Source organism: Podarcis gaigeae, assembly GCF_964106915.1.
Source record: "Podarcis gaigeae genome assembly, chromosome: 17".
NCBI classification, from domain to species: Eukaryota; Metazoa; Chordata; class Lepidosauria; order Squamata; family Lacertidae; genus Podarcis; species Podarcis gaigeae.
This window is the reverse complement of record NC_139694.1, coordinates 16,144,569-16,171,112: the sequence shown is the minus strand read 5'-3', so window position 1 is coordinate 16,171,112 and position 26,544 is coordinate 16,144,569. Positions and strand designations below refer to the sequence as shown.

General features: G+C 43.0%; 1 protein-coding gene and 1 long non-coding RNA gene across 9 annotated transcripts in view; both read right to left on the bottom strand.

Annotated features, from left to right (window-relative positions):
• The window catches only part of ECPAS (Ecm29 proteasome adaptor and scaffold), a 62,499-nt gene that overhangs the window by 19,662 nt on the left and 16,293 nt on the right, over positions 1–26,544 (bottom strand). For 4 of the 8 annotated variants that reach the window (XM_083718232.1, XM_083718230.1, XM_083718231.1 and 1 more), the window contains exons 12-32: positions 25,361–25,410; positions 23,612–23,678; positions 23,389–23,511; positions 22,033–22,136; positions 20,018–20,141; positions 19,308–19,388; positions 18,189–18,408; positions 16,717–16,809; positions 15,212–15,303; positions 12,870–13,004; positions 12,217–12,382; positions 10,237–10,409; positions 9,727–9,828; positions 9,034–9,157; positions 7,812–7,957; positions 6,732–6,786; positions 4,774–4,888; positions 2,840–2,908; positions 2,149–2,266; positions 615–782; positions 46–125 (exon numbers count right to left, since the gene is read on the bottom strand). In XM_083718232.1, coding sequence (XP_083574358.1) covers positions 46–125; positions 615–782; positions 2,149–2,266; positions 2,840–2,908; positions 4,774–4,888; positions 6,732–6,786; positions 7,812–7,957; positions 9,034–9,157; positions 9,727–9,828; positions 10,237–10,409; positions 12,217–12,382; positions 12,870–13,004; positions 15,212–15,303; positions 16,717–16,809; positions 18,189–18,408; positions 19,308–19,388; positions 20,018–20,141; positions 22,033–22,136; positions 23,389–23,511; positions 23,612–23,678; positions 25,361–25,410 — 2,405 coding nt within the window. The remainder of the gene's footprint in view (positions 1–45; positions 126–614; positions 783–2,148; positions 2,267–2,839; positions 2,909–4,773; positions 4,889–6,731; positions 6,787–7,811; positions 7,958–9,033; positions 9,158–9,726; positions 9,829–10,236; positions 10,410–12,216; positions 12,383–12,869; positions 13,005–15,211; positions 15,304–16,716; positions 16,810–18,188; positions 18,409–19,307; positions 19,389–20,017; positions 20,142–22,032; positions 22,137–23,388; positions 23,512–23,611; positions 23,679–25,360; positions 25,411–26,544) is intronic. The other 4 variants (XM_083718234.1, XM_083718233.1, XM_083718237.1 and 1 more) reach the window with 1 other exon arrangement.
• LOC310835405 lies at positions 24,138–25,350 on the bottom strand. The gene is made up of 2 exons (XR_014559644.1): positions 24,429–25,350; positions 24,138–24,391 (listed from the first exon to the last, which is right to left on the bottom strand). It is a non-coding gene; the product is annotated as an uncharacterized lncRNA (long non-coding RNA).

Below are 26,544 nucleotides of genomic sequence, written 5' to 3'. Positions count from 1 at the left end.
AAACTTTTTATTTACATGGGAACAAATGGTTTCAGAAAGACATACCTGGACTCTCGGATCCGCCACATGTTACTGGTCAAGTTGCTTATTAAATCATCAAGGATTTCTTTCATATATTTGTCCACCTGATCAAATGAAAACGAACTGTAAACATTAACAGCTTCCCTACACAGTGGTACCTCGGGTTAAGTACTTAATTCGTTCCAGAGGTCCGTTCTTAACCTGAAACTGTTCTTAACCTGAAGCACCACTTTAGCTAATGGGGCCTCCCGCTACCACCATGCCGTCGGTTGCTTCATCCTGAAGCAAAGTTCTTAACCTGAGGTACTATTTCTGGGTTAGTGGACTCTGTAACCTGAAGTGTATGTAACCTGAAGCGTATGTAACCCGAGGTACCACTGTATCCAGAAATGCTTTTTCCTGTACTATGCGCAGCATGCGTGTGTACGCACGCATCTAGCAAAGTGTGCCTTATCTGACCTCGTCACAGACTATTTTCTTAGTGTCTTGCCCATTTAAAAGAATATCCAGCTATCTAAAACTCTTTTACATGTGATGAGCTGCCAGAACCATCACAAAAAGATGGGGATAGAGAATGGCTTTCCGTTACTTACTGCAGATTTGTCTGTCACAAGCGCATTCCAAATGCTTGTCATAGCCTGCCGGATCCCTAGATTGGGGTCAAACTGGTAACGATAAAGACGAGGAAGAAGCTGGGGGAGAAAAGGGGCGAGCTGTTCCCCAGCTTTGGTTGCGATCACATTAAAACCAAAAGCAGCTCCCTGAGAAAACAAAAAAAGTACGGTTAAAGCCAATAACTTAAATACCTCCATATTAATAATACTAATGCTACGTCCAATTGTAATTTTTATGTTGCTCCCCGCCCATCTGATTGCATTGCCCCAGCCACTCTGGCTGGCTCACAACAGAATATTAAAAACACAATAAAACATCAAACATTAAAAACTTCCCTAAACAGGGCTGCCTTCTGATGTCTTCTGAAAGTCAGATAGTTGTTTATTTCCTTGACATCTGAAGGGAGGGCGTTCCACAGGGCGGGCGCCACCACCGAGAAGGCCCTCTGCCTGGTTCCCTGTAGCCTCACTTCTCGCAGTGAGGGAACCGCTAGAAGGCCCTCAGAGCTGGACCTCAGTGTCCGGGATGGACGATGGGGGTGGAGACGCTCCTTCAGGCATACTGGGCTGAGGCCAGTATTAAATAGTATTTATTTTATGTTTCATTTTTAATTTTCTTTAGTGTGATGAATTACTGAAAGTTAAGTTAACATCTTACGTTAAAAACCTGACAGTACCAAACTGTTGAAGGCTTTTTACCAAAGCCAGACTAAACATCTTTCCTGCTGCAGTGTCGGATGGCAGGTTGAAAGGAGTTCCCTACCAGGACAGACTCTGCTCATGTGCTGGTACCTTTCCCAGGAAAATCAGAGGCTCACTATGTCAGGTTCCTATTGGAAGACTGGACAAACGCTAGAACATTAGCAGTGGCAAAGTTTTTATCGGTGGTTGCAAGAACCAATGATCCCTATATTCTGAACAAAATGCTTGTTTAACCTGGAGGTAGGCTGTATGAAAATATGAAGACAGGAGTGCCTGGCGTGCTCTGGTCCATGGGGTCACGAAGAGTCAGACACGACTAAACGACTAAACAACAACAGGCTGTATGAAGTGTGTATTGCTTTGTAACGATTTGTTGGGTCTCTGGACCGTAATAAAGATTGATGTTGATATATATGTGTGTGTATATAAAAACAGTTACTACTAGCCACAATGGCTATGTTGTACCTCCACTGTCAGAAGCAGTATGCCTCTGAATACCAATTACTGGAAATCACAAATGGTTGCAATGCTGCTGAGCCCTTGTCCTGTTTTGAGCTTCCCATAGGCACCTGGTTGGCTGCTGAGAACCGGATTCTGGGCTAGAAGAGTCACTAGTCTCATCCAGCAGAAAGTCTTCTTATGTTCTTATCCCTTCTAATTTTTTTAAGATTCTACAATGCTGGGTTTCAGGTCACAGTTCAAAAAAGGGGAACAACTTCCTACAGCGTGACCCGGAATGCGCACCTTATTACAGGCTTTTGTTTTGTTCCATTCCACCGTTCACAGTTTTAGTAGCCTTAAATGAAATTACCTTCCGAGAGTTCCACATTGCATGGTGATTGGCCAAATTCATGAACTTGTACACCAAGTCTGGCTGGTTGAGGTCGCTAGCGAGCGAACAAAGCTCCTGGTAAGTTGAAAGACCCTGGCTTGGGAAAACAGGAATGAAAAATTAATGCCGCTTTAAACAAAACCCCCCCAAAAAACCCTCCACAAGGAAAATTCACAAGGAAATGGGACTTTTATATTGTCAAAGTCACATCCTGGGCGTCAATTTAAATAACAGCTATTGGACAGTAGAGTACTTTTTCAAAACCCTTAAATGGGAAAACTTCCTGATAAAACTGAATGAGGAAACCAACACCTTCAGATTTAGCGTATTCATCGTTCTAGAGAAGGAGTCAGCAAACTTTTTCAGCAGGGGGCCGGTCCACTGTCCCTCAGACCTTGTGGGGGGGCTGGACTATATATGGGGGGGGGTGAACGAATCCCTATGCCCCACAAATAACCCAGAAATGCATTTTAAATAAAAGCACACATTCTATTCATGTCAAAACACGCTGATTCCTGGACCATCCGTGGGCCGGTTTTAGAAGGCAATTGGGCTGGATCCAGCCCCTGGGCCTTCGTTTGCCTACCCATGTTCTAGAGAATGAAGGGGGGGGCACACCCAAGGAAGCCTTTTTCAGAGTCCAAACATTGCAATTAGTCAATGAGCTTACCCATCTGGAGTCTTGCCGAGGCCTGATCCCTGGAACATCACTGTCTCCCCAGTCACTTCATGCCTGGCTCTGGAAAAAAAGTATGCTTTTATATTTCTATAAAAAAAACAACAACCCTAAAATATAAGAGAACTCTTCAAGTGTTTGAAGTCCATCACGTGATGACGAAGCATGTAGGAGTGACTCAGCTCTTCCGCTCCCATTCCCATCGCTCTCCATAATTTTTTTTTGGGGGGGGGGTCACTTTGGCAGTGGGATGCGGGTCTACTCAACACGTGCAAACCCCCTGCCTGATTCAGAACCTGGTTTTCCAAGGTTCCAAATTCCACAGGAAGCTTGCTGGGTTAAAAACTCCTTGCTTCAGAAGTTATTCTTCCTACTTGCGGAGGATGATGTGCGATAGCAAGGGCAGGGACTGTATACCCATCCATGCACACTCCCGTTACGTGAGCTGCTTAGAAAACCTGAACAGGGCTACGGATTACATAGGACTTTTGCTACCAGCAAAATAGTACCAGCTCTGAGCATACAAAAGAACCTATCACGAAAGCGGGCATGTGTAATGGACAATAGATCACATTCGCTTTCAAGGACTCCACTTCACTTTCACCTGTCAGGCAGAGTGAAGTGGTGCACCCACCTGTCAAAATGAGGAAGGAAGATGAGGGTAAAAAACTAACGGACCCCGCATCTGCGGGTCCCCTCTCTCTTGTAACAGATTGTGTGCGCAAGGCAGTTTCGGAAATGCTTAAAAGTCTGTTCGTCCGACAACCCGCCCCCAACCTGTTCACAGGTCCTTGTATGATCAGTGGAAACAGTTGGCCCTGGCAAGTATCAACCGCTCTCAATTCCAACCTGATAACTGCCACCTGCCTAGATTTTAACTTGTCTGAATTACCATATTTTTCGCTCTACAAGACACACCAGACCACAAGACGCACCTAGTTTTGGGAGGAGGAAAACAAGAAGAAAAAAATCTGAATCTCAGAAGCCAGAACAGCAAAAGGAATCGCTGCACAGTGAAAGCAGCAATCCCTCTTGCTGTTCTGGCTTCTGGGATAGCTATGCAGCCTGCATTCACTCCATAAGACACACACATATTTCTCCTTACTTTTTAGGAGGGAAAATGTGAGTTTTTTAGAGCAAAAAATATGGTAATTTTAAGATGTATTTTAATTAATTGATGTCTGTTTTTATTCATATTGTGTTGTTTTTATGATGTTAGCTACTCTCAGCCCGGCCTCAGCTGGGGAGGGCAAGATACAAATTACTGTTGTTGTTGTTGTTGTTATCTGAATTCTGCCCCACCTGATTGGCGGTATTTTAGTTATTCTGATAAGACTTGGGTCTGCAGCATGTACATTGAATACACCAACTTGTACAAATGTTATAAATGAGCTCATAATCACGCCACTGCCAGGACAGATGGAGCCACAAGGTCATTCAGTCCTGACCTCTACACCCAGACCAGAATTTTCACATTTAGGATTGGGCCACCGTGCAAAAAGGTTTTACACCAAGGAAGCCCACATTCAATCCAAATTGCAGTCTCTAATAAGCATATGGTGGATAACCAGCATGTCCCAAACATACCTGGGGATTTAAGTGAAATATTTCACACTCGTGATTCACAAATGTATTTAGCAAATACAGCAAATGTAGACAAAGGGGCTTCAGGTCTTCCTTTCAAAGACACCAGCTAACACCCTATCTGTGGCTGGTATTCAACCATGTTTCACTGAGTGTAATCCTTTTGAAATTAATGGACCTAACTTAATCAAGTTATTTAATTTCAATGGGTCTTACTCTAAGTAAAATTTACTGGAATACCACTCTTTATATTTAAGTCCCTCATTGTCAAAGCTTTGTCTCTTAAACCGCACTCTCCTCTTCTCTGACACGGATTCCACACACAACGAGGTGCAAACAAGTACCTTCTCCCAGTCATAAGAGTTTCCACAAGAGTAGTAACCAGCTCCTGCTGGTCTTGCTCACTCCCAAGCTCATACACCAAACCGAGGCCTTTGGAAGCAACATCTTGACTGAGTTCTTCAAGAATCAAAAAACAAAATCGTATGAATAGAGAATAAGAATTAGTACAGAAGCTCTGCAAATGAGCTGAGTGTTTGAAACACCACCACAACCTTGAACTAGCTATCATTGTGATCCAGAAAATCAAGCTGGAAAGTCTGAACTCCTACAAGTTATAGGGAGTCCGCTCTCATGCATAGGAATGTTGCCTTGATGCATGACAATTCCCCACTGTGCTTTTGGCACATGATAGAAGATCGCGGGGAAAAAGCCTTTGCACACTTGGATTGCAATTCCAGAATGCCATAGTGCATTCTGGAGAAGGGCATGCACGGTGTAAGGCTTTGGGGATAACTACAGTCGTACCTTGGAAGCTCCTGCAGCCAATCAGAAGCCGCAGAAACTGCGTCGGAAATTCGGCTTCCAAAGAACTTTCACAAACCAGAATAGTCACTACCGGGTTTGTGGCGTTCGGGAGCCAAAACGTCCGGGTACCAAGGCGTTTGGGATCCAAGGTACGACTGTACTGGAGAGGACAGCGCCTTAGGATCTAGACTGCCAAGTGGAGAAAAGTAGGGGGAATGGGAACATTGCATGTCCTGTGGCTGCCTGCTTAGCTAGGTACAATAGTAGTAAAAACTTTGAAAGCGTTGTTTACTGTGCACAAACTTCTCCCCCAGACGACCGTTCTGGTCATGGTGGTCAATTAGTCTCTGCTTTACAGATTGACCCAACAGAAAGTATCACTTTATCTATCTCACAGCACTAATTTTCTGAAACCAGCATGTCAGTAGCAGTCTATATTTTTAATTTCCACTCTCTGTTCATATTCAGTAGCTGCTTTACTTCACTACATTGCTGAATGATAAACTTTACTGTTACATGGGACTGAAACAAGTATACAGGGCTGGATTTAAGAATAACAGTTTGGATAATGCTCTTCTACTTGTATCAATATTTGTAGCAAAAATAGCAATAAACAAAAATTAGGTTATAATCTGAATTCCAAGAAGGCTATGCTTAAAAAAAAAAGCACCCAATTTCGATAGTCCAGTTTATTCTTTGAACTTATTCTTAAAAGTGCAAAGCCAGCAAAAAAGATAAAATGAATGCAACTCTACTCAGTAACAACTCCTATTGAGTTCAATGGAAGATACTCCCAGGTGAACTGTATACAATTGCTGTTTAACTTGCAATCACTTGCACTGCGTCAGCTTTTTCCTTCATCGACAATGCCTGATAATGGCTTCCATTTCTAATAGAGAACAGCAGGTTTTTAATCAAGAGGCAAGACTGTGTAAGAATTGGTAGAGCCTCCCTACAGAGTCCTATCTGGAGCCGTCACTGCTATAATTCAGTAAGATCCCCCCCCCCCCCCGGGTTTTAAGAAGCACTATTGTTTGCCTTATTGTTACTGGTTCCTTGCAGCTGCAAGTTTTGCCGGCTGTTGCTGGAGGATGGATGCTCAATAACCATCTCTTCCTGCCTTTGTGAACCCAACAAAACAAAACGGAGGAGGTAGGGAGATGGGAAAGCACTCCTACCAAACAAACAAAAATCAGGCAAAACCACAGCCAGCCCACTGCTGCCCAAGGCAAGGCAAGGCAAGGCAAGAAAACAAGACAAAACAAAACAATAGGAGAGCCATGACAGCACCAAGGAGAATGTCAGTGTCTGTTGGCACTGGGCTGATATGGGCACCATGTTGGGGACCCTAATGTTAGTCTGTATGATTCATTTTTTAGGGTTTCTAAAACTGCAATGTTATTTTTTTCTTACTACTTTGTTAGCCACCCTGGTGTTGCGCTGGAGAAGTGCAAAACAAACCATGTAAAAGGAAAGCAAGTAGAATTCTACTTACCATCACTGTCGGATAGAGTAGTTACAAATGCAGTTTGGATTTCTTTGAGGTGAGACTGCAAAAGAAGAGGGGGGGAGGCAGCTTGTTTCTCACATTCTTAGACTCATTCCTACTAGAGTGTCTGAAAAAGTTTTCCATTAAAATAAAGAAGAAGAAAACCCGTGCCCAATATCCCATCTGCACATTGGGGGGGGGGGGGGACTAGATCACAGGGCAGGAAATTCAAGGCTGCGTATGAACTTAGTACGGCCTGGTTTGCCAGTGACAGGAAAGGATACAGGAAACAAAGGCTTGTTCCCTATGTTAACGTGTTGCCTTCTATGAAAGAAACATCTGACCAGGGTCAAAGAGAATATTTCCTCAAAGTCAACCAACCCCATGAAGTGTGAATGCATCTCAGGGACACATCAATCATTCACTTTGTAATCACAATTCTTCAGTGACTCAATGGCATCAGTTATCAAATGTGGTGAGATGTGGGACCCCAACAAGGAGTCCTACAGTCTAATGAGCTTTGAAAAAAATTACATGAAAACCAAAAGGCGCTATTGCTTCTAATCATCTTTTGCCGAAAATCTACAATACATAAAGAGGCAAAAGGAGCTGGCTTGGTTCTTATGTCACACTAAGTCAAAAACACCTAAGCAGGCCATCTCTGACTGAGAAAATCACAGCCATTTTGCTTCTCCCTGGTCATTCAGCTGCTGCACTGATCTAAGTTCAAACCCAAGCTTGCTGTTTAGTTCCCTCCAGACTAACCATGAGCAGCAATCAAGATTTGCCCTTCAGTTTACAGCTCATAGTTTGTCCGGAAGAGCGAAACCAAAAGTCGGGGTTCAAATATCACACTGAGCCATGCAATGTGCGGCATAGTGTAGCCAGTTCAGCATAGTGTGGCCACAGGAAGACTGCCACAACGGAGCCTGCGCAGTTGCTCTGCACCATGGTTTGGGTTACCATGACATGCAAACCAGGCCAATGAGAAAAGAGAGCACAAAAGATTGTCAAAACCATAGAAAGAAAGAAAGAAAGAAAGAAAGAAAGAAAGAAAGAAAGAGGAAATTTGCTTTGTCTTTATACCTTAATTTCTTTGTGGGTGCTGAGCTTCTTCACCAGTGATAAAAGCCAGATGCAGGATGCTTGTCTTATGTGAGGATTGGGGCTGACAATGTGCTTATTCAAAATGACATCCAAGACCCAGGGAACCACGTCGTTAACTTTCACATCTATTTTAATTAAACAAACGGAGAAGGGGAGAGAAGTTTATTCCAAACAAAAGAATTTGGGGGAAAACAAACTGGTCCATCGGCTAGCACTTAATGTTTTCAAATTAGAAGCATTTTGGCCCTTACTGGACTTTTGTCCACATTCAGGTAACCTCCTGTAGGCTTGTGCTTAGGAAAATCTGCAACATACCCTATATACGGTTAGTGTGGGATCTAGATCACGACTTTGGTGGGTCAATGTTCTTGGCTTAAGGCCTCACCGAGGTACATTCAGCATCAAGCGAGAATTCAAAAGGCCCAAACTCAGATTCAGCACAAATTAGGAAAACCAGGTATGTTTAAGTGCAGGTGCTCTTCTCCTATCAATTATGAACTGAAGATATTACAGTGGTACCTCAGGTTACAGACGATTCAGGTTATGCGTTTTTGGGTTGCGCACCATGCCGAACCCGGAAGTACTGGACTGGGTTACCTCCGGGTTTCGACGCTCACGCATGCGCAGAAACACTAAATCACGCTTTGCGGCAGAAGTGCCGAATCGCAACCCGTGCGTGCACAGACACGGCGCTGCAGGTTGCAAACGCTGCGGGTTGCGAATGTGCCTCCCACACAGATCACATTCGCAACCTGCGGTTCCACTGTACATCCTATTACAGTGGTACCTCAGGTTACATACGCTTCAGGTTACATACTCTGCTAACTCAGAAATAGTGCTTCAGGTTAAGAACTTTGTTTCAGGACAAGAACAGAAATCGTGCTCTGGCGGCACGGCAGCAACAGGAGGCCCCATTAGCTAAAGTGGTGCTTCAGGTTAAGAACAGTTTCAGGTTAAGAACAGACCTCTGGAACAAATTAAGTACTTAACCCGAGGTACCACTGTACAAGGCTAAGGGGCTAGAGACAGGCTTAATCTCAGGTGGCTATTAAGCATTTGAGTGTGAAGCCAGCATGTGAAGGGGAGGGGAGAGAAACTGAACAGAAGAGATTAGTTTCCACTGATACTGGTCTGGCATTGAACTGATGAAAAGGGGGATAAAGGATTGCATACACAAGTGGTCATTTATCCCCAAACCTACCAGCGGGAGGAGTATATTCTTCTTCAGCTACCATCCACGCATCCCGGGCAGCTACAGAGCTAGTTCCTATCGCAGCACTGGTAATAGCTTCACCAACAGTAAACTGCAGTTCAATTTGCTTGGCCTGAGAAACACACACAAAAGGAATTACATTTCAACTTGCTCAGTTCTCCATTGGCAACATGAAAGTTCTGGCTATTCTAGAGAGCAAAGGGAGGCGTGCCTTTTTTGCTGATCTGCTCTGAAGGATCTGCCAACTCATTCCTGTGTTCGGGTGCTGGCACTCTAACTTCTAAGTGACTGAAAATGTCACAAAACATGCCACTCAAAGGGCGAGGCAGAACAAGGTGGAGCACGCTTATATAAGGTGCAGAAGCCGGGAACCATGCGAAATGGTCGTCGACTCCCATCAGATGTCAAGGAAACAAACAACTATCTGACTTTTAGAAGATATCTGAAGGCAACCCTGTTTAGGGAAGTTTTTAATGTTTGATGTTTTAACTTGCTTTTAATATTTTGTTGTATTATTATTATTAAAAATCTACTAATATGAAAGCAAGCCTGCTACACCAACTTATCTAAAAAAAGGAATAAAATTTAAGATGCCAAAGCATACCCCTTTGAAAGTGTGACACAAATGACTAAATACCAATATTAACCCTTCATATTTAATGTATAACATTAGAGCATTACCTCTACAGAATCCATCAATCCTTGTAAGAGTAGCTTCTGGTGGGGGAAGTTTCCATCCCCTACTGGAAAGTAACCCAGCGTTTGTATAGCTCGTTCCTTCATCTAAAAGAAATCAAAGAAATTTTATAAAAACACCTGTCTATGTATATAGGTGGGAAGACAAACCTCCTAACCTCAGAAGTACATCAAGCTAGCTGAATGATCACAAATTCTGCACAAAACACTGAGTCCTGTGCAAATACTGTAAGATGCATGAACAGCCAACAGAAATGTGTTCGCCATGGGCTGTACAATTTGCCGACCCAAAAGATTATTCTAAATCCATGCTCAACTGATTTGCTCTCAATAAAAATAACAACATAACCCCCCCTTTTTTTTTCATTTGGAAAATAAGTTTTATAAAAACCAGTCTTTTATCCATAAGAAGATGGGCTTTATTTTTCGGCCTCACATGAGTAAACCTATAAACACACATGCATAAAGAAACAATGAACTGTTGCAAAACATTACCTTATTAGTTTCCTTGCCTGAGGGAATTCTGGCTAGCAAACTTTCAACAAGATGAAGCTTTGTAAATCCAGTCCCTTCATTCGGGATGGGCAGAGGGGCATTCCTGCCTATTTCCCCCAGTGCTGTACAAGCAGCTACTGCCAAGAGGGGTGAGGTACTATCCAGAAAAGAACCTAAAATAAAAACAAACAAGACGACTGAATTTCTCCTTTCAAAAGACGATAATTCAAAAATTTAAGGAGGCCTAAAAGACAGTAAGACTTCCAGTCTTCTCCAACAGGTATCGTCAAGAACGAAGTCAAAATATTCGCCTGGTACAGGCACCCCCAAACTCGGCCCTCCAGATGTTTTGGGACTACAACTCCCATCATCCCTAGCTAACAGGACCAGTGGTCAGGGATGATGGGAACTGTAGTCCTAAAACTTCTGGAGGGCAGAGTTTGGGGGTGCCTGGTCTGGAATCACAGAACTATAAAGCTGGAAGGAACTACAAAGGTCATCTAATCCAAGCCCTTACAATGCAGGAATCACAGCTAAAGAATCTCCAACCGATGGCCATCCAACCTCTGCTTAAAAACCTCCAATGAAACGAGAGTCAACATGTTCCGAGGGAGTCGGCTCCACTGTCAAAAACTCTTACTATCAGAAAGTTCTTCCTCATGTTTAGTCAGAACCTCCAAAACTGAAGTAACAGTGTATGCGTAAAAAGAATATTACATCTACAGTGCTTGAGTCACTTTTTTATCTAGTATCTCAGATCACAGAAAGCTAATTTCTGTATTCATGGGACTACTCCATTTATATTTTAAGGGTTCAGGCCTTCCCCCCACTTACGTGGGGGTTACATTCTGGGCCCCCACACGCATAAGTGAAATTGCATAAAGTGGGGAGCACCAATTAGTTCGCCATTGTAGCCACAAATATTGAGCACCGTCATAGTATCACGTCTAGAAAAATAATGATGCATTTCTCATTTCTAGAATTCTTCCAACTGGAATTTTTTATGTGGATATCTTGGTTGCAACTGGAGAAACCTTGGTTCTAGTTTGCATCTCACGCTAAGCCAAACCATAGCTTAGCATGAATGCACAGGGACGTGGGTTCTGGGAGAGAAGATCTACAGTCTCTTTGCTCCTCCTCAGTTTTGCTGCTGTGCTCTACTGAGCTAAACCATAGTTTGGCTTTGTGTCCTGTCCAAACCCAGGCTTGTGGTTTAGCTCATGAGCCATAAACCATAGGACATATAAAGCTCATGGTTAGCCTAGAGAAAGCTAAATGACAAGCCCAAATTCAGATGACATATTAAGCCAAACTATGGCATAGTTCGGGACACAGGTGGCGCTGTGGGTTAAACCACAGAGCCTAGGACTTGCCAATCAGAAGGTCGGCGGTTCGAATCCCCGCGACGGGGTGAGCTCCCGTTGCTCGGTCCCTGCTCCTGCCAACCTAGCAATTCAAAAGCACGTCAAAGTGCAAGTAGATAAATAGCTACCGCTCCGGCGGGAAGGTAAACGGCATTTCCATGCGCTGCTCTGGTTCACCAGAAGCAGCTTAGTCATGATGGCCACATGACCTGGAAGCTGTACGCCGGCTCCCTCGGCCAATAAAGCAAGATGAGCGCCGCAACCCCAGAGTCAGCCATGACTGGACCTAATGGTCAGGGGTCCCTTTACCTTTAATGGCTTAGTTCAGGGCAGCAGCAGAATAACTGGGGAAAGATGAAGTTCCAGCAAGTTCATACCACTGTATGGTTTAGTGCAATGTGCAAACCAGGCAACACAAAACATAATCTCATGGTATGAATTGATGCCAAAGCAACAAACAAAACATAGTGCCCATTCCTAAGTAGTGGGTTTAAGATTACTAGTGTGTAATGAGAGCTTTGTAGCAAAGCCCCCTGTCTGTCCGCACAGTGTAGATTAGAGAAATGGAAGCAAATGAGTCAAGAATACAGGCAAAGTACAAAAGGCATAAACTGACCGATCGTTTCTGTCGTTGACTTTATCAACTGGTCTTGTTCTGGGGCAACAATGGTATTTGGATCTTCCAAGTCATGTAGTTCCACCATCCTCATTTTTCTCTTTGACAAATACCGTCCAACTGTAAATCCCAGAGCCAACAAGGATCCATGTTGCATTTCCAGATTCTGCAGATAAAAAGCAACAATCTCACTAAAGCAGATGCAAATCACTAAAGGATATATACCAGGGCATCATAAGCTCTCCATGCAAATAAAAGCAAGGATGTGACTTTCTATTGGTTATCTAACTCATCTAAAACAACATCCTCCATTAATTCAACAACACTTAAAATCCTTTAATAAATATTATCTGTTAAAAACACAGAATTGTAAGGATATTTTAAAATATCTGGTATACAATTAAATTAAATTCAAATTAGTGACATGATGCATTCTGTTTTTTTCAAATCATAACTTGCATAACAAAATGATTCCCCTCCCCCCAATTTGTTTGCCTATTTTAATTAGACAAATCACTGCTTTCCAAAATATTGGTTAGTTCAACTTCTTTAGATTAAAAGAAAATCATCTGGGGCCTACAGTACATTTACTATTTGTCACAGTCATTAATAAAAGTTAACACAGAATAACGGACAAGGAGGACTAAGCTTACATGATTGTCTTTTGCTGTTTTTATCAGGTGCTGAACTGATGTTTTAAATTCGTTTTCTGACACTGTCGACAATACTACTGAATAAAACAGAGCAGCCAGCTCCCGCATCTCTTCCTTATTGGTATTCATAAGGCTCTGAAAAGAGAATGAAAGATACAGATACAATTTAACCATGTTACAGTACAGTGGTGCCTCGCAAGACGAAATTAATTCGTTCCGCAAGTTTTTTCTTCTTGCGAGTTTTTCGTCTTGCGAAGCACGGTTTCCCATAGGAATGCATTGAAAATCAATCAATGCGTTCCTATGGAAACTGCCTTCAGACCAGGTCCGGGGACAGTCTGTCCCCCGACCTCTTCTGAAGGCTGGGGGGGGGGGACAAGGGCTTTTCTTCCCACCCCCAGCATTTTTAAAAATGCTGTCCCGGGGCGATTTTAAAGCCCCCGGGAAGGCAGGCGGGGGGGAGCAAAGACTTTCGCCCCCCGCCAGCCTTCAGAAGAGGTTGCTGCGTTTCTCCGCTCTCCCGGGAAGGCAGGCAGGGGGGAGCAAAGACTTTTGCCCCCCGCCGGCCTTCAGAAGAGGTCCTGGACCTCTTCTGAAGGCCGGCGGGGGGCAAAAGTCTTTGCTCCCCCCTGCCTGCCTTCAAAAGCCGTCCGGGATAGCGGGAAGTGCTTCCCTGCTATCCCAGACCACTTTTAAAATGCTGGCGGTGGGGAGCAAAGCCTTTCGGCCCCCGCCAGCCTTCCTGGACCTCTTCTGAAGGCCGGAGGGGGGGGAAAGGCTTTGCTCCCCACCGCCAGCATTTAAAAGAGGTCCCCGGAGATTTCCCTATGGGCTTTCTTCTTTCAAAGCAAGCCCATAGGGAAATTCGTCTTGCGAAGCAACTCGCAAACAGAAAACCCTTTCGTCTTGCGGGTTTTCCGTCTTGCGAGGCATTCGTCTTGCGGGGCACCACTGTACATATAAAAATTTCTCTAGAATTTAAACAATGAAAACAATGATCCAATTGACCTAAAAGGTTTGATTTAGGACACTTCTTAGGACAATATGTACCACATAGTGACTAGTTACAGGGAACCAGGCAGAGGGCCTTCTCAGTAGTGGCGCCTGCCCTGTGGAATGCTCTTCCATCAGATGTCAAGGAAATAAACTACTATCTGACTTTTAAAAGACATCTGAAGGCAGCCTTGTTTAGGGAAGTTTTTAGTATCTGATGTTTTATTGTTTTTTTTTCTATTTTGTTGGAAGCTGCCCAGAGTGGCTGGGGAAACCCACCCAAATGGGTGGGGTATAAATAAATGAATTATTATTATTACTTCTGAATGGCATTTTTTCCAGAGTTGTAACTGCAAAAGCACCCCCCCAAAAAAGCAGAATTGAAGAACATTACTTCTGAGGGAATTTGGCCAAACCTACAAAGTTGTTCCAATACCATACCTGTGTGCAATTCAGGTAGACAAAATACCAAGTTCAAGGAGACTAAAGACAGCCTGGACAATATACTGTATTTTTCGTCCTATAGGGCACACCGGCCCATAGGATGCACCTCGTTTTTTGGGGGGAGGATGAATAAAAAAAATATTATCCCCCCCCCAAGCTGCGGCTGCCGCCCCAAGCCTTGCGCACACCTGCCCGAAGCACGGGGCACCCTCTGGAGGGCTCCGCGTGCTTCGGGCTGCAGGCTGCTGCCCGCAAGGGGAACTCCTGCCAGGCTTGCAAGGCTTGCAAGGCTTGCAGATAGCTTCCTGAAGCCTGGAGAGCGAGAGGGGTCAGTGTGCACCGATGCCTCTCGCTCTCCAGGCTTCAGCGAAAGCCTGCATTTGCCCCATCGGACGCACACACATTTCCCCTTCATTTTTGGAGGGGGAAAAGTGCGTCCTATGGGGTGAAAAATGCGGTAAGTAATCAATACAGACCCAATCCCTGAGAAGCCATTCTATTCCTGTTTTAATTGCTCTAGAACTGGACACTGTACCATTTTGCCTTTGAAAGTCATTTTTAAACGACTTCTTTAAAGAGAAATTGTCATAATCCCCTTTTGTATTTCATCCTTACTTTGTTTGGAACATTAATATTTTCGAGGGCAATGCCATACCAATTTCCCAATGGCAGACCTTTAAAATGAATCCCTAAATGATTTACATAGAAGCCTCGCCATAAACAGATACGGAGCTAGCACAGGTGTGACACAGGTTGCATGTTAACCATTGTCAACAAATCCAGGCCCAAACTTGGAAAACAAGCATTCCATCTTTTGGGAGTCATGCAAAAGAGTCTGTCTAACTGGAGCAAAATGCATCATTTCCTGGGGGGAAATGCACAATTTTCGTAGTATTTTAACATACCTTTATCCAATCCATTTTGTCTACAAATCTTGCAGCTAGCTTTTCAGGGTAGACGGAAACAACCTCCAACAGGCAGTACATCACTGGCAAACCTACACAGTATTATAAAAACCAAAATAGAGAAGTGGCAAGTTGACATATTATTTAAAGTCAATACAAATACACAGCAGCTTTTGGTATGCTCTCTCCTTTGCTGCCTAGAAAGTAAACATGCCAAGAACATTGCAAACCAATATATAAAGCAACACCAAGGCTGATTTTCTTTTACAGGTATACTTTGCATGTCAAAACATTTGGCAGAAATAAGAATACCGTTTAACACTGAAGCTCCTATCAAAGAAAATTGCCATCACATTTGAAAACTTGTTAGGAACTGCTTAAAAAATAAATAAATCTAGGATTCTTAGAATACTAAATTAAAAGTCAATTAGGCTGCAATCCTAACCCCACTGATCTGGGTTTAAGACCCAATGAATTCAAGAGGATTGGTGGCACTGGGACGCGGGTGGCGCTTTGGTCTAAACCACTGAGCCTCTTGGGCTTGCCGATCAGAAGGTCGGCAGTTCGATTCCCCACGACGGGGTGAGCTCCCGTTGCTCAGACCCAGCTCCTGCCAACCTAGCAGTTCGAAAGCACGCCAAAAGTGCAAGTAGATAAATAGGTACCGCTCCAGCGGAAAGGTAAATGGCGTTTCTGTGCACTGCTCTGGTTTCGGTGTTCCACTGCACCAGAAGCAGCTTAGTCATGCTGGCCACATGAACCAGAAAAACTGTCTGCAGACAAATGCCGGCTCCCTCGGCCTGTAAAGCGAGATAAGTGCCGCAACCCCAGAGTTGTTCCTTTACTTTTACCTTTAGATATGGTTAGGACTGTGTTGCTGGTCCCCTAAAAGCATTGAGAACTCAAGCTGGCCAAATGTACCACATAATGACTAGCAGAAAGATGAGGTGTAGCATCTCGCATGCATAGCGCCAACAGGTGTTTCTAACATCAGGATGCTACAAGAACACAAGAGTCATTCTGCCCAAGAGCAACGCAATACCCATGGGCTGAAATTTCACATGCACTGCTGGCAAGTCACTTCTGATGCTCCTAAATGCTTCAGGCAGCTGAAGTGAAGCAAGAAGCTGAAACCAAGCCAAATGCGACCATTCATGACATGCACCTCACCCAGGTCCAAGCCAAAGAGAGTGAAATGCAACCCAGAGACTAGACAGGATCGCCAGCCTCTGGAGTCCAGAAAGCGATGCCACAAGGTGTCAATCTGATACACCTTGAGATACAACAGCTTATTCCAAAACAGCGCAATAGCTGAAAACTGGAAAATGCTTATCGCCAAAGATGGTAATTTGGTAATGAATTTTAAAAATCGTGAATTGTGGAGAAAAGGAAAAAACAAAACAAATTGCATTTCCTTTTCCTCTCTTAAAATGAAGACAGAAATCTGAATGCAACTCTCTCAAAACCGAATGGCAGTTTGGGAAGCCACGCCACCAAAGACTCACCCAAACAGAACCAGAAAGCAGGAAAGATGGAGGAGTGAGCGGCACAGCCGCCGAAATCCCGCGATACTGGAAGTGATGCCACTTCCGGTGTCGCTGTGATGAGAGGAAGTGATGTAAGATGGGAGTGGGGAAAGCCCAGGATTTAGGAGGAAATGGAAGACATGCCGAACGGTGGAATTACAAAAGGGTCACACTCTGCTTATGTGGATGGAAAGGCAAGATTAGAAAAGAGTTGTTTTGTTTTTTTTAAAAGGCATCGTACACAAGACAACGCATAAAAAAACAGTAATCACTCCTCCTTGTTCTTCTCTAGGAGTCAGACGTCTCCATATTCTCCCCAGCCCTAACACCTAGCTTAAGGTGACACATCTAGAAGTCTTTTAAGACACACCGTGACCTTGATAGTTTAAAGCAAGGAAGGGGAATTAAACTTACGGAATTCCACAATATGTGATGATGGCCAGAAACATAAGATGCATTTTTGTAGGTAGGGGGGAAGAAGCAGAATCATGAGCGTTAGCCATGATACCTACATTGAACCTCTATGTACAACAGTGCTATACCTCTGAATACCAAACAGTGGAGACAGCCAACTGGGAAAGCCCACCGCTCTCATGCCCTGCTCATGAGTACCGCAGGCTGGCAATGGAAACAGAATACCAGAGCACATGAGCATTGTCCTCCTGGTGGATCAAAACAGTTCTTACGTTTTCAGGAAGCAAATTTATTTGCTGCTGACCTAGTGACTGACAGCAGTCACTGCACTGACCTTTTCAGTGCTCATTCATTAAGACTTTTTAATGATTCGGTATGAACATGGATTTATATAGGAGGGGGCCAATGGCAGGGGGTTTCAGACTTCGTAAACAAAATGGCCTGAGATCCAGCTCCAAGGGCCTTCTGGTAGTTCCCTCACTGCGAGAAGTGAGGTTACAGGGAGCAAGGCAGAAGGCCGCCTCAGTAGTGGCACCCGTCCTGTGGAACGCCCTCCCATCAGATGCCAAGGAAATAAATAACTATCTGACTTTTAGAAGACACCTGAAGGCAGCCCTGTTTAGGGAAGCTTTTCATGTTTGATGTTTTATTGTGTTTTTAATATTCTGTTGGGAGCCATCCAGAGTGGTTGGGGAATTATTATTAGATAGTTGTATTTTCTATATAAATTTGATATAATTAGTGTTCTCTTGAAGCCCCAATCTGGAATAGCATTGTCATATGTATTACCGCAGTTTAGAGAATATGTTTTATATTACTAATTTTATTCCCCCTTCCTGCATTCATACTGCAATACTGTACTACAAAATGTGGACCTTGTATTACTAGATTAAAAGGGAGGTTGGGGGTTCCTTCTTCTTATTCTATACTGACATTTTGTACTCGTCTTCGTTTAAACCTTTAATAGATTAAATCAGAAAGGAAAAGATAGCAAGGGGAGTCCTTTCTTTCAACCTCCGTGGAGCGCTGTTTCTCACCTCCAACACCAGACAGCAGTTGCTGAAGAAGGCTTATATAGATCTGCACAGGGTTGCTTTCACCTCCCTTTGAGGAAGAGGATGTTATGACGTGTCCAGACAGGAGGTTTCTAATGTAACGGCCAATAGCTGGAGCATGATCCTGCATTTCGGCTAAGCTCTGAGAGGTGGGCACCACACCAGAACTGTGAGCGAGACACATTCGGAGGTACAGGACGATCTAAGCAGCAGAAGAAAACAAGATAAAAGGTTAGGGAAACAGGCCACTTGGCATTGGGAACAACAATCACTATCGGTCAGAAGGCTTCATTCCCTGAACCAAGATTCCCAATTTAGTAATACTAGCTAGCATTCCTATAGAGCTTCAGAAAGTTCAAAGCACCTCAAATATATTGTCTCAGCTTTGTAAGGTAGGTCAGTATAATTATCTCAGAGTTGCACATAGAGTCTGAGGCTGGCAGCGTGGCTTGCGTGAGGCCACTCAGTGAGTTCAAAGCTTGAGCTGAGATTCAAATGGTGACTTCCCAATTGTAATTAAGTCTCTTGGTTACTACACTATTCCAGCACTCAGATTTGGGCATTTCTTTCTTTCTTTCTTTCTTTTTTAAAGAAACAAATAAACAAAGTCAATATGTGCATTTCTGCAAGAACTGCAACTGTGAAAAACAACATTTTGACATTTTGTATAGTGCCTTGGCGCGAACGCCTGCAAAATTGGTTAAGCAGCCTGCAGCTCAAATGTTAGTCTAAGTATGATTCCAGAAGAGTGTTGTCCTCGTTGTTTCTATGGGAATGTGTTAAAATTACCTGAACCATTCAGCTGAATCAAGAGGACTTTAATTTGTTTAGCTTAGACTGCATCATACCCAGGGCAATGTTCATGTCAGAACTCTATACAACCACACAGCTTGTCTTCTGAAGGATAAAGTTGGTGCCTCCCTCACCTGTTGGGCAACAGAGCTTCACAAAAGGAATGCCATCTCTCACCTAACAATCCAATGTGAGAAGCCAGAGGACATCAACGCAAATCTTAAATTTCAGGCAGGTTTATGTGAGAGAAAGGTATATGGTTAAAGCTATCAGAACGGACACAAAATTTTGCGAAAGTGATACACATACCTCTCCAAAAGCAGCTGGGTTGAAAGGCATGACTGTAGTCCCTGTCATATATTTAGCAGGTGTTTTCATTCTGTGAGAAGCCTAAAGCAGGGGGGGGGACAAAATATCTAACGGGTGTCCAGGCAGCTTGTGCTTAACAACTCAACAACAATAACCTAATTCCTGTGCAATTAAAATGGATCGCCCAACAACATTTGAGCCTTGCAGGAAGGCAAAACAGAAGCACATACTTGACTAGTTTGTAACAAAATGGATTCTAGCCTAATCACGTACAGAGAAGACACCCAATGAAGGACTTCCCCAGAAGACCTTAACAAATGAGGTGTGGCCCATAGGACTAATGCAAATTGCTCTTTTTATCGTTAGTATCGAAACAGAGCTGGTATCCAAAAGGTAGCAGAGAAACACAATTATCTCAAAGTACCTTGTCCAGGAAGCACTAAGAAAGAGAAACAGCTGTCTTTCATTGGTATTTCTCAAGGTTCTGCTTAATATTTACTGGGCTGGTATTTATTTATCACCCTCTCTTCAGAAAGGCTTGCCAGGTGTTCAGCCATCGAGGCAGCTTATGGCACCAGACTTGTTAAGCTTAAGCATCAGTCTTCACACCATTCTCTCTTTTTTGTGTGTGGGCTGTGTATGTTGCATTATTATGACTAGATTCTGTACAGACTTTACTAGTCAACAGGAGTTAAGCTGAAATTCTGTACCTTCTCTTGGATATACTGGACCATTTCTGGGAAGGAAGGCATCTGTTTACCACCGCTCTCCTTTTCATTTTTGCCAGGAATCGTTCTCAGCGCGCGTTGTGCCTCTCCATGTACCTCTTCCCGTCTTTCAAAAATTAAGGGGGGAAAGCCAGTTTGTGCACACATACACACACATAGAGAGAGCGATGCAGAGCCTTTTCAGTGATGGCCACAAATCTGAGAAATTTTCCCACCAAAGAAAGCAGGGACTGCCCTGTCAGTTCCCAACCTGTGGGTCCCCAGATGTTGTTGAACTATAACTCCCATCACCCCTAGCTAGCAAGGCCAGAGCTCAGGGATGATGGGAGTTGTAGTCCAACAACATCTGGGGACCCACAGGTTGAGAACGGCTGGGACCAATCAGTTTCAAATGCCCTTAAACGGAGATGAATTTATCAAGATGACTGTTTCCTTTTAGACCAGCTTTTATTGCCAATGTTTTTTATACACTGTACAGTATTTGAAAAGGTTTGTTTACAAAATTATGTTTAGTGGTTTTTTATATTTATAATCTGTTTCACTCTGCATTCTGTTATTGAAATTAGAGCATGTCTTAATACAACAGGGCAAATGCAAGACCAATTCTCTAAAACCGTACCAACTGCAAATCTTTGGTTTAACCCCCTCATACCATCAAGCCACGATGTGCAGCTACAATAAAGCTGTCATTGGCTGCCACCCTCCCTTCTTGCCTTTGCCTGCAGGATGAAATGGCAAACATTTTTACAGACTGACCAGCCTCTTATGCCTATGTCAGGGAACTGCCATCAGCTCAGTGGCGAGAGGTGGAAAGGCAGCTGGATTACAGAGAGCCCCTAAAGATCGTGGGAAGCAGCACTTCCTCAGCGGAGGAGGGAGCTCCCGCCTCTAGTGGGGAAGAGCTGCAGGGCTCAAAGGATGCAAGAAAGAGCCAGGACATCGGGCCTGAGCAAAGTGGGGGTGAGGCAGGTCCCCCTTTACCCAAGCCTTCTCTGTGCAGTAGGTTTTCGCGCAGAGAGGGGAGGCGTTGGGTGGGGGTCAAGAAACTACTCTGCTGGGGAAAGTTTAAGGAGCGCCCACTCTCAGATTCTGTTAGTGACTGAGGAAGACATGGAGTTTAGGCGTTCTACACTGTAAATGCTTTGCACCAATAATAAAGCCTTTGAAAAGACCAGTGAGGGATCTGTGCGCTCTCGAGCAACCACCCGATAGGCATAACAGCGTACATCCCAATTGACAAACATTTTTACAGACTGACCAGCCTCTTATGCCTACATCCCAATACTGAACCGTGTCCTAACAAAAGACAGAGAAGGTGGAAAATGATAGGGAAGAAGAAGAAAATGCAGTCTGGAGAAGAGACCAGTAGAATCCCCTTTAAGCAGAGATGCTCTTGGTAAAAGTTCTAGGAGCAAATGGTAGGCTGGTACCGTATCTTTAAAGGAGGAGTGTTTCAGTCCTAAAAGACCGCTGCACAGATTACAGCAGCCACTATCAGAGTGTCAGCCAGTGAAACTTTGAAGAGATCCGAAAACATGTAGAATTTTTGTGCCACTACTGTAGCCTTTTTACCCTGAAGGGGGGCTCCCCATTCTGTTTTAACGAAATCTTTGAAAGAAACAGACTTTCTTTTTTTAAAAAAAAGAAAGTAAGAACAATAAGAGACTAGTAGTTGAGGGTAAGTAGGAATGAGATTACTATATAGAAAAATGCTGAAATGCAGGAACCAGGAAACTGACAGAAGAGATAAAGCAATTTCTCTGTTCCAAGGTGAGACAGGGAAGGAAGTTGGTTGAAGACACATCAGTTGGCCAATATATACAAACCTTTGTCATGTGATCATGCCTATCCTAGAAGGATGGGGAAATTTAACCCATTGTTTTCTGGATGCCTAATGCATGCCAGCCACAGAAGACAATTACGCCCTAAGCGTACCACTTATTATAACAGTAAATCTCTCCTTACAGATCTGACCTACAGTGCAACATTAAACTTACGGGTCTCCTGCAGCTAAAAGAAGTAAGTATCTTGAAGGAATGTGATCTGAAGGGAACACCGTGCTGGCAAACTTTACGGCCACCTGACGTACTTGGACTTGAGGCTGAAAAGACGAAATCATACAATTGGAAGAGATCCCGAGGGTCACAGAGTCTAACCCACTTCAATGCAGGAATCTCAACACAAGGTTCTCCCCCATCTAATTTGAAACCATACTTCACCCTGCTTAGCTTTGCAAATGTGCTAGCAGTTTTATCGCTGCACCTCTAGGAAGACTACACAAATCACATCCAAGTTGTTTAAAAATGCAGGTGCTTATATGAAATAAACATGAAGGCAGCTACAAAGGGGGTGGAAAACAGTGGAGCAGAGGCACTCCAGATGTTAAAAAATGCTACAAGCTGCCATTTCTTCAGCACCTTTCCCCTTTTTGCCCAGTAAAATGTTTATAGAGGTCATAAAGCAAAATATCACCATATGTGTTGGTATTAAAGTGTAACACAGTACAACATCAGGTGTCTAGCATAAAGACAGATACCATATGGTCTTGCAATAATGTTCAACCTTTTGGATCGTATGCAGATGTTAATATTTTCTATCCAATTACAGCATTTGCAATACATGAACTCTCTTATAGAACCACAAACATACTGAATTTTCTCATAGTAAAGGTAAAGGGACCCCTGACCATTAGGTCCAGTCGTGGCCGACTCTGGGGTTGCCGTGCTCATCTCGCTTTATTGGCCGAGGGAGCCGGCGTACAGCTTCTGGGTCATGTGGCCAGCATGACTAAGCCGCTTCTGGCAAACCAGAGCAGTGCACGGAAACGCCTTTTACCTTCCCGCCGGAACGGTACCTATTTATCTACTTGCACTTTGACGTGCTTTCGAACTGCTAGGTTGGCAGGAGCAGGGACCGAGCAACTAGAGCTCACCCCGTCGCAGGGATTTGAACCGCCGATTGGCAAGTCCTAGGCTCTGTGGATTAACCCACAGCGCCACCCGTGTCCCAATGAATTTTCTCATAGTCGTATCTAAATAATTCAGCTTGTACAAGAAGGTTCTATGGGTTTTTTAAAAAAAAATTCTAAATTTCCACTGTAATTGCTTATTGTTGTGTTCAATTTTGAAGCGACAGTGAATTAGCATTTTTAAGGTCCTGCTAAAAGTAAAGGTAAACAGGATCATTAACAGGCAAACTTTGTGACTACTCTCTGCAGTCTTCACCTGCTTCAGAACTGGATTTGAATAATCTATCACAACAGAAACATTGGATATTTCTAAACACACTACTTTCAAGTCTTGAGGTTCAGTCATATTGCATCATATTATATCTCTACTCCTTTGTTGACATACCTTAATTAGGTTTGAGGCCACAAGGGCCTCCATAAGAGTACGCGGGGCTCCTTCTAGATTTGTGTAGGCCCCAACCATCATGGACAAAGCTTCTTGAATAGCAAGCCTGGTGTCAGGATCTTCCTGAAATGAGATACATCCTTTAGTACCCAGCCTTACAAACAAGGAGAATTTTCTAGACAACCTATGTCCATGCATGCATGTTATTAAAGGAATTACTAACCTTAGAAAGAGCCTCAAAAAACTGTTGGACTAGTGCCAGGTCCTTGGTGAACAGCTGAGGTATTCGGCTGAAAGACAACGTCAGCATTTTAAAAGATCAGTTTTTGAGACTGAAGCGAAATATATACCCTTGCAGTTAACATCTCTATAAAATAACAATATGTTGCCTGGTATTTGTGTACTGCTTTAGAAGCTTCAAACCACTCCACATGCAATTATTCACAGAAATTCTTTTTTAAAAAAACTTTATTCCAAAACCGAAAAAGAATTACAAACATCAAATTCAAAATCCATATTGGTTTTGGAACATAAGCCTATTACACAGTTGACTAGATTAAAATATACCTAATTGCCAAATATAAATGCAACACAATTAGAAATATTATATTAGAAATGTTTATAAATTCTCCTATATCCCCCACTCCCCTTCACCCATGTGTGATCTCTTTTATTTTTAACTTCTTCCATCTTGTTGTGTTGTAGTTTAATAATTATTCAATTGAGTCTTTTATTATTTCCTTGTTTACCCCTGCACATTTTACACATTATCTATTGATATTCCAGTTCCAGAACCATACTTTTTCATGTATTCCTTCACTCCATCCCACTCTTCAATTATTCTCTGATTTGAATGGCCTCTAATGATTGCCATCAATTTTGCCATTTCCACAAACTCACAGAGCTTGCTTTGCCATTCTAATAATGATGGTATCGCAGAAATTCTTACGAACGATCTGTAAGGTAGCCCAGTATTGCTGCCCTGTATAGCAAAAATGGGAGCCTGACATTTAATTTAAAAAAAAATAAAAAATGGGAGCCTGACAAGGTGCATCTTATGCACAGGTACTGAAAAAGCAAGTCCCACTGTGTTCAGTATAACTTATTCCCTAGTAATTGTGTTTGCAATTGCACCCTAGGGCACTTACTGGCATAACGCATGTCAGAGGTAAGATTTCAACCAAAAATGCCTTGGTTCATACCTAAGTGTCTTAGCCACTAGGCAACACTAGCTGTTAAGCAAGGCAGGTAATTACTTTTATCAGTAATCAGAGGCTAGATCTAAATTGCCTGCCTCTACTGGTAAAAGTTTATTTTATCTGATAACCACCAGAGATCATTTTAAAAAATCAAGAAGTTATAGAAATAGGAATTATTATTTTTAATTCAAAAAACATTTATTCAAAAGTTACAATACATTTTCAACCAATATATTCCCTCCACAGAAACCTCTGTGGTAACGGTGGCATTAAAATATCCTGTTCTTCTTCAGTAAAAGAGAAAAGGGGAGACCAGAGCGTGTCAAAAGTATCTTTTTTGGAGATGTTTTTGATCAGTCACCGTTGGCATCTCTTCAGATCGTACAAATCTTTCCCCTTTTTAGAGGTAAATTTTGATAGGGCTTTTGAAGGGTAATTTCTATACACAGAACTTATGAAGCATGCTATCACAAGCTTTGCTCCACGACTACCTACCCAACATAGTTTTAAGCTATGTCAAGAACAGATAGATTTTTCAACAATGCCCTTTTTTAAGAAAGTGGATTAGCCCAAGCATTCAATAATCACCCTCCACACCAATTTAACTGAACAGCTGCGGTGCAATTAGAAGATCATTATCTATTCCACATTCTACACACCATTATGAGTTGCCATGTGATGTGGTAAATTAACTTGCTTGCCCGCTGTCAGAGCAACAAATCACTTTGCAAAAATCAACCAGCATCTTACATGTTTCAGTGCATTTCTGTTACCTGGAAAGTTTTCCAACAGCTGAATAGGCCATTGACAACAATTTGGGGTCCTTGAATTATATAAAAAAAAAGCCATTCAGCATAAAAGTGAAAGAAACAATACACAATCAGGTTTTCATTGCCCTTTATCCCCAACTATTACAATTGCATTTTACATCATCCTTCCCACTTTTTCTCTAACAAATAAAGTTTCAGAAACAGTTCCAAAAATACAATAATCATCTACAGCAAGCCATTTCTGAGTGAAGGAACAGATGGGACTGTGTTCTTCACGCAGAGATGAAAAATCCCAACATATGGCAGTGAAACTACTTCTAGTTCCTTTAATTTTATTTGTCAAGAAGGAAAAAGGAGCCTTGGCAAGTGGAAAATTGCAGATACAATAAGGCACCATGACAAGAGCTTGAAACAGCACGTAGGTTTGGGCAGTGCAATCCAGGAATCACTTGTATAATTTGGATACAAGAAACACTATTCAAATGATCCAAGGCAGCCCTATTTAGGGAAGTTTTTAATGTTTGATGTTTTATCGCGTTTTTATGATGATGATGATGATGATGATGTTGGGAGCCACCCAGAGTGGGGAAACCCAGCCAGATGTGCAGGCTATAAATACACTATTTATTATTATTAGTAGTAGTAGTAGTAGTAGTAGTAGTATTACTACTACTACTACTACTACTACTACTACTACTACACTCACATGTGGATCTCTGGTAATCTCAGAGTTGGGAGCTCCATACCCATGAAACAGGGCAGGTAGTTTATCCTATTATTCCCTAACCGTGCATGAGAAGATTGGGCAGAGTACTTGAACACCCCCAGGCATGCAACACAGGCTACAGATGGGTGGCTTAGAGATTCTGCATCTGCTCTGCCCAGCTGTCAAAACCTCCTGGACAGGAAATGACTTCCAAGTACCCCTTGGCTTTGATGGTGTTACACACATGTGTGCTGCTGCAAGGGAGGAGGCCACCAGAGCTGAAAACACCCTGTGGAATTGTGGCTGCAGGTATTAAACACGGGCTATTTACATTAGTGTAAAGCATGTTTATTTTTTTAGTGAAATTTGAGTGAGCCAAACCATACCCAGGAATGCAGACAGAGACACCCTTGTCGGTCATTTGTAAAATCCAGGACAAAACCCCAAACCTACTTTCACTAGGAAACCCAGGTGGTGGCAG